Consider the following 18230-nt stretch of genomic DNA (forward strand, 5'->3'; position numbering starts at 1 on the left):
TGTGGGGCATTGATTCTTGTTTCAACTATTCTTTTCACATTTGATGGAAACAAGCAACGAGGACATTGTACATTCCCCTCTGTCTGTGATGGTTGGCTTTCAAGAGGCAGCAGCTGGAGCAGCTATGAACACTTCTGATGTGGTTGTACAGCACATTGCAAAGCCTCGTTCTGATTCAGTATAACTCATGGATTCTTGGCAAAATATGATCCAGGAAATCCAGCAGGTCTCAAAGTTAAACAGCTGCCAAAACAATACACAGCAGTAAAGAACATGATGTGGATTTTACTTGTCTTTATTTGTCTGACAGTGTTGTCTAAGGGCAGCACATAGCGGGCCAGAGCGCTCTGTGGTGGGTCAGAAATGAAACCGTCAGCACAAGGTTCTCCACAAAACGCAGGTCAGTCTAAGACAGTGTGTCTCTATAAGCACAGGATTATCAAAACTAGACACTGAGGAGCAGAAAATAGGGAGGTACATCTCACATAGTGCTCAGAGGAGACTTCTGGAACATGACTGGACAGACTGGGGTGTCACCAGTACAGGCTGGTAGTGAGAGAGTGTGTCACTGGAAATCTCTTCCCTCCTCACTCACTTCTATGGTTTCATGTTGATCCTTTGTTAACAGTGTCTCCATGCTAATCTGAATTGCCTTTTTATTACCCCGTACTTACAGGAATAAATGAAAGGAACTTATTCACCTTGAGTTTCACTTCATTGGCTTCACGCAGGTTGTTCTTGAAGTTGATGTGATGGAAGCAGGAAAGATGTGAGACGTGAGGATCTGAGAGACGAGGAACAAACTGTCTACGTGGCAGAGTCAGTTGTCTTCCTGGTATATAGTGGTTACCAAAAGGGGTTCAGGGAAGGACAGCCAGTGAACTGACAACAGGGTCAGAGGTGTCCGAGGTTCACTGGTGCACACCGGGGAGTAAAGACTGGAACATGTGGTGTGATCCCACTGCTGAACACCTTAATGCTGCAATGATAGAAAGACCACACAGAGCATCACAGTGCTGCATGCTGAGGCCTGTCCACTGCTGAAGATGTCTACAATGAGCAAAGAGAGCGGCAGAACACATGGAGCAGCAGCAGAAGGTTGCCTGGTCTGATGACTAAACGTTTCCTTTACATCGTGTGGACAGCAGAGTGTGTGCATCCTTTACTGGTAGAAGAGATGACAGTAAGATGCTCTATGGGAAGAAGGCAAGCCGGTGGACGCCAATGTCCTGCTTCTCACTGCAGGAAAACAGTGCAGATGTGAGGTGATGAGAATGCTTAAAGGAACGGCCTCTTATAGTCTCTTCTGTTTCCACTGCGGTGTGAAGTCTGACAGCTATCACAGTGTTAACTCTGGATACATCATAAGAACAACCAGTAGTAGTTACTGGCATAACTCTAGTTCTGTGAGCACAGAGGAAAAACATTAACAGAGGTCTGTTATGGTTTTTTATAGGATGAATTTTTCCAGACTTAACAAAGACACTGAACACGCAGAAAAACGGTGCTCGTCAGCATTCTTTCAGGGCTGTAAATACCTGCAGTAGGTACTTTTATCATCTCAAAACTGAAAGTCTTATCAGTGCAGGCTCCACCTCACAACTTCCAGAGCTTGAAGGGTCTGCTGCTGACACCAAAGGACATCTTCAGAGATCCCGGTCTCGACTGGTGGAGCTGTTTTGGCTGCACCGTAACATCAGGCACGTGGCTTTGATGTTGTTACTACCGTTGCATTAAATTCAAATTACCAGAAAATGACAAAAAAAATGTAGTACAATGTAATAATAACATCAGTTGTGAAGCCTGTTTGGACCTAGAAGGTTGAGTAAGCTCTCACTGTCTGATCACTTCTACTCTCTGTGGTGAGGCTGACAGCTCATTTCTGACACAACGTGGTCACAGAGACGAGCCTCTGTGGAAACACACAAAGTCATATTAAAACAACAGACGGAGACGGGCTCTGTCACATTACAGCCAGTGTTTAATTGAGTATTCAATGAATATGTATTCTCACAAGGCATTAAATGTACAGCAAACTAACTACTATTGTCATACATGATGATGGGCTCACTCCATGCCACGACTCTGCTGGGACAGAAATAATACCTCGACTAAATGTCCACTTCATGAACACAGATCCTGATGCCATGCACTAATATTGACCATGAACTGAAACAAACAAAAAGTAAAAACTCAAAGAAAACTAAAGTCACTCACTCAGTATGAACATTTTTACATCACATGAAACAGGAATAATACACACACACGCTTTTAGATCAAGAAGATGACGAGGGTGGCGACAATGTTATAAACAATGTGATAACAATAAGAACAACAACATCGACAAGAACAATAACAGTATTAAAGCTTTTCATGACCATATCAACATTCAGTGTATTGGAAAATACAATCCCAATAGACTCTTTGTATAAAAAAGAAGCTTTTCAAGTCAGCATGGAACAAATAACAGTTCGTATCTCGGGGGTGGGGGCCGGGTGGATGACGGGGGCGGGTGTGCTTCCATAGATTTCAGAGGAGGAAAAGTGTGTGTGTGTTTGTGTGTGTGTGTGTGTGTGTGTATGCGTGTTGGGTGGGGTGGGGGGGTCCTGGAGGTCTGGAGCTGGTCTATGTAGCGTAGCGTTTGGTCCACTGTTTGGCTATCCTGTCGTGCTCGGCTCTGTTGGTCAGGTACTGTGTGGCGATGCTTCCAACCAGAGGGTCAGCTGGGACACAAGGACAGAAAACTCAGTGAGACTCAGTACAGCAAGCATTACAGTCTGAGTAGTAACTGTAGTGTTGATCCTGGACCTGGACCAGGGTCTCCGATACGGTTGAGATGATACAGCTGTTGTTGAAAATTCAATCAATGCTCGAAAGCCCTTCCAGATATGGAACATGTAACCCTGCTGCTCCATCAGGCCGTTGAAGTGATGGCTTGGAGTGACTTTATTTAAATGTTTCGTACAGCTTCACTCAGAAATGAAAAGGCTGCGATGGAAAACGTTACAGGACGTGTGTGATAGTAAGACGATCCTCACATCCTCATTGAGCTGCCATGCCATCCTTCAGGTCAAATCATGTTGGAATTGTCTGCAAGTGTACGTTTGATGTAAACTTCGTTATCCACCGGTCATCGCAGACCCCAGTGCAGACGTCCATGTGTGGCACAAAACTTGTGGCTGCACAGACGCATGCTGACTGACACGCACATGAACAACAGATGGTGCTCAAAACAGAAAAGAGAAAAGACTGTACGAGGAGATTCTCCGTCAGTCGCATCTTTATAATTCATCATCAGAAGAGTTGTAACTGAAGAAGTCATTGCCAGATTCTGTCGGGGCTTGGCTTTGTACATGAGTTCCACTGAAGGAACCCAACAACAGGGTTCTGAATTCTCCAGAAACCCTGTGCCATTGTGTTTGACACACCTCAGGAATAATCACTGATGTGGTGCTAAAGCTCAATCTGTGACCTGCTGCTATAAAATGATAACATCCAGTGGTTTGTCTGTGTTTGACATAAGGGGCAATGCGACCATCTACGTGGACCGGCACAAACTTTTTGTATCACAGACAGGATAGCTTGTACGTCCGCAGCCTGCTTTTCACATCATTTAGTTTGACAGCAGAGCAACTCATCTCTGTCAAAGCTGCTGCTTCCCTAAGACGCCAGGAACGACAAATGAAACCAACAAAAGTGCCAAAAACCAAACTTCCTCAAATGTCCACTTAAGGTCGACTCCAAAAAGAGTCAATCTCCACAGACCTCAATGTTAAAATGTCTTCACAGCAGAAAAAAAAAGTTTTATTCTAGTACAAAAAATGGTTTTGGTCTCTGCTGCTAAATGATCCATTTGTGACTTCTGTACATGAGTGCATCTTTACATATTTCATCTGTTTAGATTGTGTTAAAGTTGAGAGTTGTGTATAATTAAGGGTGTGGGTGCGTTGAGTTTATGGCCAAGAGATGCTTGTACGTCCCACCTCTGCTCCACCTGGCTGCTTATTTTCAGGTTAGCTGGGGGTTTTGTGTTTCAGCCACTGCAAAGACGATGACAGCTAGAGCCAACACACTACATGTTTGGGAAACCTTTTGGGTTCTCTGAACATGTGTCGTGGCCTCACAACAACACAAACCTTCTTGAGGAAAGTATGATATCAGCATGAGCCTTCAAAAATCCACGTGTGTGCCTGATGTTTTATTTATTAGGATGTACAGCGTGTTTACACTGACAGCTGCATGGTGCTGTGTGACATCCAATTACCTGGTCCAGTGTATCACAATCTAAAAAGGTAGACAAACCTCCGGCCGACCACCTCGGCTAATCAGCATGCATAGAAATTTTATTACAACCTGTGAAAACCACAGAAAAGCCATAAGTCAAACAAATAGAGCTCCATCACTCTTGTGGTCTGACGTCAAGCTTGTGTGGTGTGACGTACAGCGAGGCCGGCGCTTTTATTGGCAGCACAATAAAATGTACTGGCTGCTGTAAATCAGCGGTGATGGTGGTGGGCCGGGCTGCAGTCCTGTGTCCTCCCGTTTGTTGACACACCACACACGTCCAGTCAGTCAACAGCCGTCTATGGCTCCTCTATTGATTGTGCTACTGGTCAATTTCTCAGTACGGTGACAGAAAGAAACGAATTCCTGGAGCCTCTCATACACTCGGCTTCAGCCTGTCCTGCGGGGGCTCGGCCTGCTGACGGAGCAGCGCGATGAGCTCGGCTGAACAGGCAGCACAAACAGCCCTCTGCGCTAATCCCTGCTGGGGTTTCAGTGATGGGGGTTTTTACAAGCTTATACCTATATTTCTGGATGAATGGATCCTTACATATCCTGCTATTCTGGATTCAAGCTGCGAGCATCTGAGTTCATATTACAACACATTCAAGAGGTCTGGTTGCTTTTCTTGATTTCCATCCAAACATACAAGCAGCAGCTCGAGCCAAAGACAGAAGTCCTGTTGGAGCTGATTGTTGGGGAAAGCTTTTGAATTATGTTCCTGTCCTGAGTCACCGTGGCTGCATTATGTCGTCCTTTCCTTGCTTGTTCAAAACCAAGGTTGACCTTTTTAGCTTAGGGTTCCCAGAGAGATATTCTGGGTGAATAGGCAGTAATTTCCAAAGATGGACTGGAGGTGTCTGTATGTTCAAACAAACAGCATTAATCCAGTCCAACAGTTTCGATAACAGGATAGCATTCTTTGTGAATGGAGAGAGAGAGAGCTATACGCTTTAAACAATATTTGTAAAAGTGGTGTTAAACAATCCTGGCGCTGCAGCTCCAGTGGAAGCCAGACTTATCAGTTTAGTCAGGCTAGCTGTGCATCCAAGATTAACCATGTTGTCATTATCTCCTTGCCCTCAGGTTAGTCCAAACCCTGGTGAGTTTCAGTGTTGACAGAAAACAACTCCTGGTGAATTGGCTGCCACAGCTGCTGTCGGCCTTCAGAAAACAACAGAATAAGACTGGAATCCATTCTGGGGATCCACAGAGGAACCAAAAAGAAGAGCAAAATGATCCCTGAACCTGTTACAGAAGTATATTCTGAAGCCTATCTGCATTCTGGGTATAAAACCTGATTATCTCATAAGTTTCTGCTTGAGTCACTACAGACTAGATAGATGCTACCTTTGTGCACCACCGTCTTTTCTGAAGTTTAGATGTTTTTTCTTGAAAAAAAAAATCTCTCCAAAGTCTGAACCCTGCAGCTAAATTCAACCTGATCAATGTAAGAGGTAGAAATTGGGACGTCCAGTGTTCAGAGTAATTGAGTGTAAACAGTGTAAAAGCAGCTTTACCTGCCATTCAAAAGCTGTCATATATTATACATATACATATTGAACACTTCATATATTTTACTGCTCATCTCATTTTCAACAAATAATAAAACAGTTCTTACAAAAGGACTTTAATCACAGATTGGACATTACATTCAGATTTAATAAAACGTTCTTGACTCTCGAACCCGTCTGTTCCACATTAAAGCTCCTAAAAACCTTTTGAACTGTGCATGAACGACGTCCTAACTTTGTAGTCAGACTGAACAATGATTGTGCAAAGGCAGCAGAGCCTTCATCCAAGTATTCAGGAGATACTGAGGTAAATATTGACCAACATTTCCATGTTTTAAGAGCAGCTTATAGCTTTATCCTGTCTGCATACACCTACACACACGTATTCTTTCCTATTTTATTTCATTAATGTTCTTTTTAGCTTTTTTATAGCTTTCTTTTTTAGGTTCTCATTATCTTTGGAACCTGCAGGGTTCAATGTGATCATTCAGCAAGTGAATGTGTGGGAGCACGCTTCTGATTTTTTTTTGAGTAGGTGTGTAAAAAGAGAAGAAAAAAAAAGGAATTCTGTAATATGGACACGATTTTATACCAGTGAATAATCCCAATTAAAAACACTACGCTGGATGAGCAAGTCAGAGTACTTCTAATAACATTTCAGGCCTTTTTGAAGCATCCAAGTCCACGTGTTCAACAACTCAAGTCGGAGTTTTACCGGCTGAGAATGTGCAAGTCTACAACTGTTGCTCTCTCACAAACTCTGACAGGCTTCCTTTAAGGAAGGGAAAGGCAGGTGTTATTACAGGTTTGACAAACTTACACCCCTGAAGCCACTAAGATAAAAAAGCAGGCACCTTTATTATGAAAGACTGTCTGACTATCAGCACACCATATATACGGTCTTGCCCAGACAGCAGCAGCGGAAATCACTGAGCAGAAATCGCTGTTAAAAATTTAAGGTTACTTTGTCGACGGTCCACAGAAGCTGAGCCAGGAAAAGACAGGAACAAAAAAAAAAAAAGATGAGATGCGACAGAGGCCCTGGGCTGGATTTGAGTCCTGGATACTAGCTCTGACATGTGGCTTAGCCCCAGCGAGCCACCGGACCGCCCTAGGTAGAAACCTGCTTGTGTGGACCGTGATACAGGGTTCAGCGTGGCGTGACGGCTGGGACGGCACCCCTGGGACGCTTGATTAACTGTCATTCCATCCTCTTCCCTCGCTTTAATGAGCTACATGCCAATGATCTCCGCCTGCATGGGAAAGAAAATCTTCAGACGGAAGGCGGCGGAGAGATATTTTTAGGGCGGTTCAGATCCAGGGCCCACATTCAGCACTTGAGGCTGGGTTTAAAAAACTTGAGCAAGTGGTGAGAAGTGTAGCGAGCGGACCGATTTTGATGAGGCAAGAGGTAGAAAGAGGGAGAGAAAGTGCACGGGTAACATGGAGGAGGGGTAACGTGGTGTTTTTTTTTCTTTTGGCAGGGACTGGGTGTCTATCAAATCTCTTTTGTATCGTACTTTAAAGGAATCGGCTCATTTCATCTCACAGCATCTGAACACGTCGAGAAGAAGGAGGAGAGGAAAAGCTACTCTCATTTTCGCCCACGGAGGGAGAATCTCCACTGCTACGTTTATCAAAGAGCAATCCCTGTAGAGAGGACACAAGCTATCATCAGAGGTCCTAACAATCAGCACTATCGCTTCCAGACCCCCTCCCCCCGTCTGGTTCTGAACCCATCTCATTCCCCACATCTGAAATCAGCAGTCAGTCCACCTGCCTCTCATTCCTCCCTCACTTTGAACGTCTTTGTGGTGATATGGGACAGATTTCTGCTTTTACCGGCTCTGTTTTTATAACAACAGACATTAATTGCATTGGTAGCTGAGGAGCAGTAGAACTGGCTTTAACTGGTCCATAATGACAGAATGAATTCCCCCTTCCTGCAGCACTGGTCTTTTGCACTGCTGGTAAACTGGGCCATAATGGCTCTAATTAGCTTTAAAAAAAATGTTGACGTCTTCTTGGTGAACGCTGTCAGCTGTTTACAAGATTGTGTTTAGCCAGCCAGTCCTGGTTAAATATTGATTGAACTGCAATGAAGGGAGCGAGAAAGCCCAGGCTCACAGTTTACAACACGATATTGTGGGAGGATAAATGCAAATGGTATGAATGAGCTCGTCGTTTTTTTTCTGTTTCTTAGTCACACTGAGACTATTAGTGGTTAATGGAGATAAGAGTGTTATCTATTATTGACATGCTTCTGAGCAAGGCACTTCAGTGGACGTGTGTGAGACTCGTTATCACACAGGAACTTCACATCCTTGCAGTTTTTGTGTAATAACAGGATAAAATCTTGTGTTAATCTTTAAGACTTTCCAGTGCAGTTACTGCTAATGTGATCACTGTTTTTATACCCTGACAGACACAGTGAACATCAGAACTGCATGTTGGATGTTAGAACAGCTCAATCTACACTTCCTGAAGTCAGAATTGGGGAAGAGATATGTCTGACATTATTGGTGACTTTCTAAAACCACAATGCACCATTTGCATACACAGAGCGTAATGCGATGTCTTCATAGTGACTTTCAGAGGAGAGTCTGAAAATGTCACCATATTCAAATGAACACACTTCCTCTCCTTCCTTTATTACAGCTGGCCTCCTCCTCTGTCATCACGAGGCAGGTGCTCCCAATTTGAACACATTAAAACAATTAAAATAAACATGTAAAGTAACTTCTATATGCCCGACAACTGGGCGCATAAATATATTAACATAATGCACCATAATTCTGGCCAGGTGGCTCGTAAAATCTTTCTAACTTGGCCCGAGCAACAGAAAACTGTCACATCGCAGTCGCTTTCAGACAGAGGATATGAAACACTGCAGCTTCATCACTATGTGACAATGACAGCATTTTCTTATCCAGACACAGGTCACTTTAACATTGATGTTCCCCACAGCTTTATTCAGATATCCACACCACAGTGACACAGAGAACCACGGTGGGCATGGTTCATCTGTCATACAGATGTCACTGACAGTACATCATCTAATAAACAAAACACTGAACTAGTAGCAGCCCATCAAACCTCACAAATAACTAACAGCCGAGTTAATTCATGATTTCCTAATCGCTAAAATTCAGTCCAAGTGTGATGATAATCTAAGTACTACTTTACCAACAGCAAAATCAAAACATGCCGACAGGAGCTCAGGATGGAACAAATGACTGAACAGCTGATAAACTGACAGCTCACCTGTCTGAGGTGAAGAAAAGCACACAGTGTGGCTCGCTTTTAAATCCTGATCCATCTCCACACTGGGGATAGTTTATAATTATAAGTAATTAATGAAGTTACTGCTGTTGCTTCACTTGCACAACTCTCGTTCTCTGGAGATGCTCCTATAGATCCTGCTGCTGTATGATGCTGATGCATTTAGTACACTTACAGGAAAAAAAACATAGTCAGACAGCTTCCTCCAACTTCAGCTCCTTGGTCAAAACCTGGATTACATTAATTGGTAGCTAGTCTCATTATTTGTCTTCATCTTAGCAAGTCTTGTTTTCACGGACATTTCAGTTTCCAATTGATGTGAAATCATGGGGCAAAGGAAACAAGAAAGGTGTCCTGTGCTCTCTGTGATGCTTTGGATAAATGTTGGACCCAAAATGTGGAAAAAAACCTTCTCTAAATTGCTTCACACAACTCCAAGTGCACTGCTTGTACGTGCCTGTCTGGTGATGTGCCTGCATTCAGTTCAGACTTGTGCCGTGCGTGATATGGAAATGTTACTCGGTCCAACCTAGTAGAACGTCTTCACGGGTTTTTAAAGGAAAGTTATTAGGGTGCTCATTCAGACATGAAGCCAACACATTCAGATGCCATCAGATTAATGGAAGGAGTGCATGTCTGAGCGGGATTTAACATAAAGGCTACAGGTCCATATGCAGAGAAACTGCATCCAATTCACTCGTCATTTACTGTCGCAGTCGTTTTTGTGTTTACGGGGAAATCCTTCTGGCTCCCTCTAAAACTAGCCTGTTGTGCCGGAGACATAATGCAACATTTATACAACAGAAATGCTTTTCTGAAAGCCCAGAAGCCACGAAGCATGCACTGTTACACTCTTCAGATTCAAACCAGCATTGTTTCCATCACCACAGCGAGATACTGCTGCTGGTGTGCCGCAAAGAGCATGACTCAAGCCTCAATGTGACACACTTCAATGTACATTATCCACACAGAATGCACATGTCAGTCAGCCTGTCAGCGCTAAAACTGGAGAGAGATATGACAAGGAGAACAGCCTCTGTGTGTGTGTGTGTGTGTGTGTGTGTGTGTGTGTTGCAGCTCTCACCAGGGTTGCAGTCAGTGAGCAGGGAGCAGATGGACAGGAGGACCTTGGAAATGGTCAGAGCAGGACTCCAGTTGTCCTTCAGGATGTCCAGGCAGATCACGCCCTGACTGTTGATGTTGCAGTGGTAGATCCTCGTACGGAACGTCACCTGGGACAGCACAGTGAGGGAGTGTGATCAATACGACTTTGACCGATATTTCGACCTTCTGACTTCTGAGCCAGTGCGTTGGCATCTGATGGAAAGTTCATCATCAATGTTTAACAAAATGTTTCAAATGAACAAAATGTGTAATTTTTCCCAAACGTTTGCATGTGACTGTAAAGAAAATAATTCTGGGTAATGTCCTCCCACAGAAGAGCATCATCTCAGTAGGGTTATAAAGCACAGTGTGTACAACATGGGTGTACCGTACGGTTTTATCTTAGCTTGGGGGCAGCATGGCAGTCTGTAAACACAACTCTGACATACTGTTTTATTGTTGTATAAGACTGATATGACCAACACATGAGCAAAGCGGTCACACATCCAGCAGTTAGAGAGACACATGAAGATTCATTGGCCATCACACGTCCGACCACGTGTTCAAAACAAAAACAACACTGACTCACCTTTTAGTTCTGCTTTTTGGTGTCGACCAACTCTTGAGTAAAATATCTGGCTCAATAACTGTTAAATGCACAAACATGTTGACCTGTTCACTCACTAGCAGGTAGTCCACAGTGCAGCTTGTAGATTCTTGGGGGGATTTTTACAAAAATATAAACAGGTAGTAGCTAATTGGTTTGTTTTATTTTTATTTGTTCTTAGGGGAACTATGAGTTTTAGTATGAGCCATCCCTCTCACATAAAACATGAATCTCATCTACAGTTGATGTACGAGTACATATCAGTGAAGCTTTAAATATGTTAGAAGACTGGGGCAAACTGACTTTACATTATGAGATATTTTTTATACTGTATATAAAAATATACTTTAATCTCATGATTGTCTCATTGTGTGTTTGCTGAAGCAGATCTGGATGATGATTATTCAGCCTTGGCACAGGAATGAACTCTGAGAGTTTTCTAATTCCAGATACATCTGTCAACAAGTGCTGATTTGTGTTCTTTGTTTTTTTTTTTGCATTCCCAGCTCACTTCTCACAATTTGTAATGATATTAAGTTTCGTTGTACTTCTGCACAATGACAATAAAGTCTCTTTATCTTATCTTATCTTAAACAGAGAAATTATCATATTCAAGGGTTATTTTTACTTATTACTGCAACCCATTTCCTCCAGATGTAAGTCATTGATTAACCCCCTAAAAGTCATCTCTGTGTATCAAAGTTACATATTTTGCATTTTTCTTAACAGTGAAATAAAATCTTCAAGCCCTAAAATAGCTTGGATGCAACTCTAAATCATTGCTTGCACAATCAGAAGTTGCACAATCAGTGGCTGACTAAATACTTTTCTGCCCCACTGTATAAGCTTAAGGTAACTCAGAATAGATTCACAAGTTAAACAGACTTTGGCAAAACATTGATGGACCGCTACTGTTACATAACATATCGGTAGCTTCAGCTAATCGGGCCGGGGCCATTTCAGTGTCGCTAACGTGAGTAAACTAACTGATAGCATGAAGCTAACATCTACACATCATGATGGACCTGCTGACTGCATCTTCAGACGAACTTGTTCAAATATTTCTCGAAGAAGAGAACGACACCTGAAGAAGATGATGCAAGCCAGGTATCATTCGCCTTTTACTGACTCATAAACAATGATGGCAAAAAACAGTAATAATATATCATCAGACACAAACCAGAAACATTTTAAAAATGATTCGGGTGTCAGAAAATGAGAGAAACAATCTCATTATTGTTTCTATTTGTAGGTGAAGACTGACCAGAGAAACTTCAGGGGATCAGTTTGCATCATGTGTGCTGCTGAGCATCAGCGGCCACCTCACAACACAGCCTTAGAGCTCCTTCATAAAAAAGAAAACGTACATTTTTTAAAATTACTTTTACATTCAGCCTTTAAAAAGCCATTTTTAATTGGCCAGTCAATAAACAGGTTGTAAAAGTAAAATCTGCAGTCAAATATCATTTGTTTACGCCACCATGGCTCCTTTGAGAGCCTGCCCCCGTATAGTTAAAACACATGAGCAACTGTGCAAGACTGACCGGCAATCACAGCAGCAGCCCCAGAAGGCTGCCAACACAGAATTCACACAAAATCTAAATCAGTTCTAAAAATAGAATCAAAAACACCCTGTCCAAACAAACAAACAAACAAACAAACAAACAAACAAACAGATAATGGGTGACTGCCAATATGCTGACTAATGCATTAATAAACATCTGTCTTGTCACAGATCCATCGGAGGCTGTTCTGAGGTAAATGTGCAGGTCAGGACCCTGACAAAAGAACATTGTTGAACTCCAGCTGATGCTCACACACTTCATTCTGAGCCTGTACTGTATGAAGGAGAAGCTGCCAGTTTCTGTACATCTGCCTTCGTCGACGCTGAAGTGAAGAGCCTCCCATGTGAAGCAGAGCCTCCCATGTGAAGCAGAGCCTAGCATTAGCATGAGGAGCACAACATCATTAGGGGCCGACCTCTGACCTCTCTGCTTCCTCAGAACCGAGGCTGCTGACCCGGACTGGCCGTCCAGGCATGCTAGCTCCTTTCTGCCCTTTGTGCTTGCTTTGTGACTGCAGCCTGCCCTCGTTTCTTTCCTCCCTCCTTTATCTTCTCATTAACTCTCCATTCCTCCCTTCACATCTCCTTCTCATGAGAAACAAACAACCCCCACATGTCAGCCAAGTCCTCCCCTCCTCTCGCACCACGCTGCTGTTACTGCGGGGACAGCGGCTGACTCGTGATAGACAGACAGAGCAATAAACAGGATGCTTTCCATTACATGAAAGGATTTCCGGAGCTGTGACAAGGAAAGGCAGGCAGGCGGGAGACGAGGTGATTGATGGTGACTGGTTGAGGGCAGGTCTCGTGTCTGAGTCACTCCTCTTCTGTTCTTACACCTCCTCTGAGATGGGTTAGCGGTGGCATGCTAATACCGGCAGCCCAACAGCCATGAAACAGATCCCTGACTAGCCTGTGTGGTCTCATTAGCAGCCTGTAATCCCATCATGGCTGATGCTAATAGATTATGATGCGCCTCCGCATAACAAAAGCTACTAGTCTAATCCAGCATCCCCTTCGTATTATGGTTTCATTGCTCAGCTTGTAAACACAACCTCTGCATCCTCATTTAGTATCCTGACAGCTCTCGATCTGAAGTATGTTTCTAGAGTAAATGCAGCTTTTACAAAAAACAAAAACACTACGATACCTCAATATGAATATCTAAAGCTAATCTGATGGCTATCTGTGTTATTCATTCAAATGAAAAGGGCTCATCCTCTCTGGAGCATGAACGTTTCTGTGAATTTAAAGGTCTGATGAATGTAGTGAAGAACTTCCCCGCAGGAATGAAAAAAGTATTTCTGATTCTGAGTTTGGAATATTGGTTTGAGTTCGGAGTGGAAGATGTAGATAAACTCTATGGCCACGGGTTTTAATTTTTATATAAACACATCTATATATACCTGCGACCCTAGTGAGGATTAAGTGGTGTATAGATAATGGATGGATGGACATCTATACATACTGTAAATCCTGATGTTGCAGATGTTCTGGAACTCATGCGAGAAACCTTTGAAACAGAAAACAGCTGCTTAAATGAGGCCTTTTTGGTGTTTCATGAAATCTCTTGTAAAAAAAAAAAAACAAAAAAAGACCACCGTCATTTCAGTGATTTGTCTGAGGTGGAAAGACAACTACAGAAATATTTTATACTGTTGACAACTTTTATTATCTTGCAGTAAATACTGCCCTGCCTCATTACCCAACCTTGGGGTGAATTACTTATATTAGAGATATTTTTCAATGTTTTTTCAGGCTGAACAGGTTCCATATAGATTCTAAAAGGGCCCCAGTTGTGACAGAGCCTTCTCCTCTATCATTATCTCAGTCTGTTCATTTCCAATGTCGGCCTTTAAAAGCCATTCTGGGCAAATGGAATGAAAAGAAACTGAACTAAATCACAGTTAAATGGCAAGGCAGTCATTATGACAAATTTTAAATGGGACAGAACAGAACAGTTTGGTTTAAAGGACGGAATATAGTGAAAGCTTGACTTTATGGCTCTGCATGGCATGTTGAACAACCTAATTCACAAGTTTGAAAATGACACCGATGTCATGCAGAGTAAGATAAAGTGTGCCGTGGAATTTAGTTCAAAGCCAGCAGGAAATTAGAGTGGATGGAGGGGGATGATGTTAGTTAGAGGAGTCTAATCTCTCAGTCTGTCATTGGGTGGCTCTGCTGAACCGCTCCTGGAACGCACCGACGTCGGACCAAAATACAAACACCGAGGCAACGTCCTTGCTATCCTCAGCCTCTATCTAAGAGTATCAGTGTCAGCTTTAACTGGCCTTATCATCCCAACATTAGTGAGTGAGCCAGTGTAGTGAGCAGCTGCAGCTGTCAGATTGGTGGCTGTGAGTTGGAGAGCTGCTGGATGGCAGAGCTCACAGCCTGACTGGAAAAACAAGACGGCAGGAGGCCAAGAGTTTAGACGAGCTCTGTTTCCCCCTCGGTGGGAACTGCCAGGAAGGAGGCAGTTTGAGCTGGTCGGGAGGACATGGGCTCACAGTTCGTCCTGAACATTGTCTCTCTTTGGGAGTCATGTTTCACGCTAGGACTGCAGATCAAATATCCAAGGCTGCAACATAATTCCCAACAACTTCAGTTTGTTGTAAAACTATTTCCACTCGTTGAGCATGAAAAAGCAAATCAAACCACATGTCAGCATCTGAAGTTATATTTAGTCTACAGGTGGAGGAATTCAAGCCGGTTTCCTCACACAAACTGTGCAATTGTAGTTTTGAGTTTACTTTTTTGTTAGTCAATGTGATTTGAACATTGTCTATTCTTGTGCCAATACAACGCTTGAACTCTGGTATCAATTCAAATACTAATATTCCTCACATTGAGGATTTTCTTCTACACTTTGCTCTATTTAACAACAATCAGCCCAACTTGCTCCATGTAACAGGCATGTGCATCCATGAGAGAGAAATGACTCATAGCCAGCCTTCAAACTTTCTAAAATCATCACTGTGAACAATCAGCTGCTTTGGAGACAAATACCAATGAGATATTTAGAAAGCAGGACTGTGAAGTATCTCAGAGGTTTTTGAGGTTTCACACGGGCAGAGTGAATGTTTTCTATGACCAGGTAGCACACTTCAGTTACCAATCACAACTGTCCCATAGCAGCAAGGACTTAAACGTCTGGTCAGAATCCTGTTTACATGTTCTCAGATAAAACAGCATCTGATTAATTTAAGACTGTACCTCTTTTTACCCCCTTTGTTCCAGACCCAAAATCGATACTGATTATTGGTCATCAAAAAAGGCTGATGACCAATGTTTGGACCTGATATGCATTTGATGTTAACAGCAGGCAAATGCGTATTAAAATACTGATGAATGGGATTTCGTTAAATTTGCAGTGAATATTCTTGAACCACCATAATCACCATCAACACAACAGTCAGACTGCTGCAGACAGTCTCACTTGTAAACCATCATCCAGTGCCAGAAAAATGAATGACCCACATTAAAACAGGATATCCAAATATGGTCCTCTTTACTTTTTCATTTATTTTTCAAACACAGATTTCTAAATAGCTGACAGAGGCTACCCAGAAAGTATTTTGAGACTTGAAACCAAAACCCAGGGCAAAAACAGAAGCACAACTCAAACCAAGGGAGGCGGCAACCGCTGTCAGCCAGTCTACTGTGTAAACACTGACACACACTTGCATCAGCGGAACACACACACACACAGACACACACACACAGACACACACACACTGGAGGGAAGCCAAATGCTGCTGAATACTAGCAGCATGCATATCAAGAGGAGACAACAAAACAAGAGACACCTCAAGGTAAAGTCTGATGATATTCTTTCTTTCTCCGACTGTCAACAAATCCAGTGAAAAGACTCAAACCAACAATGAACTCATTCAACAAACAAGTATTGCCAGATATGTCTCTGTGTGATAGACTCCTATTGTTGCCCAAAAACACATCGCTGTGCAGTGGGCGACATGTTCCTTCATTACCATGAACACACAGTATGAAATACCAACATATGGAATAGTGCACGGCTGAAAATATTCCTCAACAGATGCATCATTTCCTCCTGTTGTTAGTCGTGTGTTTTAAAAACAGCAGTGCCCAGCTGTTTTTAGGAAACCCCTGATCCTTATGCAAAAATTGAAAAAGCACTGTTTTCCTGTTAAAACCACAGTCTCTACCAACCTTATTCCAGTGTACAAAGCTAAAGCTAAAGCAGGATGGAAATGGATGTTGCCATCTTGCACTGGTACGGTCGGTCCCGCCTCATGCTCGGCCCAAATGTGAGCTCATGTGAACTTCACACAGCTTAGCCTGCAATCATCACTGTCTTGGACACTCGCTGCATGTTTATCATTTTCTAGATCCAAAGTCATTACTAGCTGTGAGGTGTCTAGCTAGCTACTGCAGCGACATCACAACTTGTTTTTTCTCATAGAACGGTTCTGCTCTTTGTTTGCCAGCTACATCTGACATTTACTTACTTTATTAAGTTAAACAATCAAAACACAACTGATCTTACAAACGCCCTCCCTGCAAAGTTCCCCTTGATCCCTCAGATTACTAGTTTGGACAGTTTACAGCAGAACACCTCATTTAGTGGCATTAAAACTGACAATAATGAATTACGCAGGTAAGGAAAGGAGCAGTCCATTAACGTTTATTTGTTCCCGAACAGCTTCTGGGATTGCTTTATTCAGAGCATTGCTCAATTGCAGTGTCAATCATAACGATTTTCATCCTCTTCATAGCATAAAATAACACTAACAAACATGATAGGAAGTACCTTATATGAAAAAAATATGCTTGGGAAAAGCTGTGGGGTGTACTTTTTTACCTCAAGATGTGTCCATCTTTATATACCAGCATGGACAGAGCACAACATAATGAAGTGAACATAAACTGTTTTATTCAAACTGTCCATTTATTCATCTTTAATGTCAGTTTTTAGGTTTGAGTTTGTAAAAGACACTGCCTTCAACTGCAACTGGAGTTTCAAGGTTAGTTTTTAACATATATTAAATATTTTTTGTTATAGTTTTTATGAACAAAATGACCACTTTCTTTAGAAACAAAGGGAATTCAAACTGAATACTGCAAACAGGGAAATCACTAAGCACTGAAAATGGACTAACATCCTCTGTTTGGATCTGATTGGACAGCAGCAAATGAAAATCAACCTTATGCTTTAATTATACACAAATATCCAACAGGACTATCATCTATAGTCAGGCCTGCTTTAACTCTCTGTTCTGTCACCCTCTGTTTTGTCAACATGTTGTAGGTGAACAATCCTTAAACAAGTCAGTGTTGTTGGACAACAGGATGTAAAGCTGACAGCCAGCCGGGACAATGGCGGCATTGTTCAATGCTCTGAGTAACGGAGAGGAGGGGCTGTGCTGCAGGGCATCACTCACCTTGGGTGGTTTGAAGGGGTAGTCTGGTGTAAAGGCGATGTCCAGGAAGAACACTCCCCCCTCATACACGGATCCTGGAGGGCCCAGGATGGTCGACCTCCACTCATAGATGTTGTCTCCTTTAGGACCAGCGCTGCATTTGCAAAAATAAAAAGAAGACAAGGAAGAAAAAAAGGGATAAATTAAATCTACAGACATTTAGAGAGGAAACAACCCTTTAACCATGTAACTCAATTCTCTCTGCAGCAGCAGGCCAGTAAATAAATAAAGTGTGTGATTATCAGCTGTTAAATCAGCCTCACAATGCTTCAGTTTAAAGCTCTTCTCCATTAGAAGATTAGGAAACATTGCTTCAGTGTATGTAACAAAGACGGCATCTGTGAGCAGGAGAAATGAGGAGTATGATCAATGTCATGTGGATGACTGATGTGTCTGCATGTGCATGCACG

At 42.6% G+C, this 18230-nt stretch overlaps 1 protein-coding gene across 2 annotated transcripts in view; it reads right to left on the reverse strand.

The window, feature by feature from the left end:
- ube2e1 (ubiquitin-conjugating enzyme E2E 1) overlaps positions 1–18230 on the reverse strand; it is a 106269-nt gene that overhangs the window by 32030 nt on the left and 56009 nt on the right. The window contains exons 4-6 of one of the 2 annotated variants that reach the window (XM_008295656.1): positions 17782–17914; positions 10165–10312; positions 1960–2723 (exon numbers count right to left, since the gene is read on the reverse strand). The exons of the other annotated variant lie outside the window; for it this stretch is intronic. Coding sequence (XP_008293878.1) covers positions 2626–2723; positions 10165–10312; positions 17782–17914 — 379 coding nt within the window. The 3' untranslated portion in view covers positions 1960–2625. Of the gene's footprint in view, positions 1–1959; positions 2724–10164; positions 10313–17781; positions 17915–18230 lie in introns of those variants that run through there. 2 annotated transcript variants of the gene reach the window in all.

The sequence above is a fragment of the Stegastes partitus genome, unplaced genomic scaffold, assembly GCF_000690725.1.
Source record: "Stegastes partitus isolate 25-593 unplaced genomic scaffold, Stegastes_partitus-1.0.2 Scaffold1064, whole genome shotgun sequence".
In the NCBI taxonomy this organism is placed as follows: Eukaryota; Metazoa; Chordata; class Actinopteri; family Pomacentridae; genus Stegastes; species Stegastes partitus.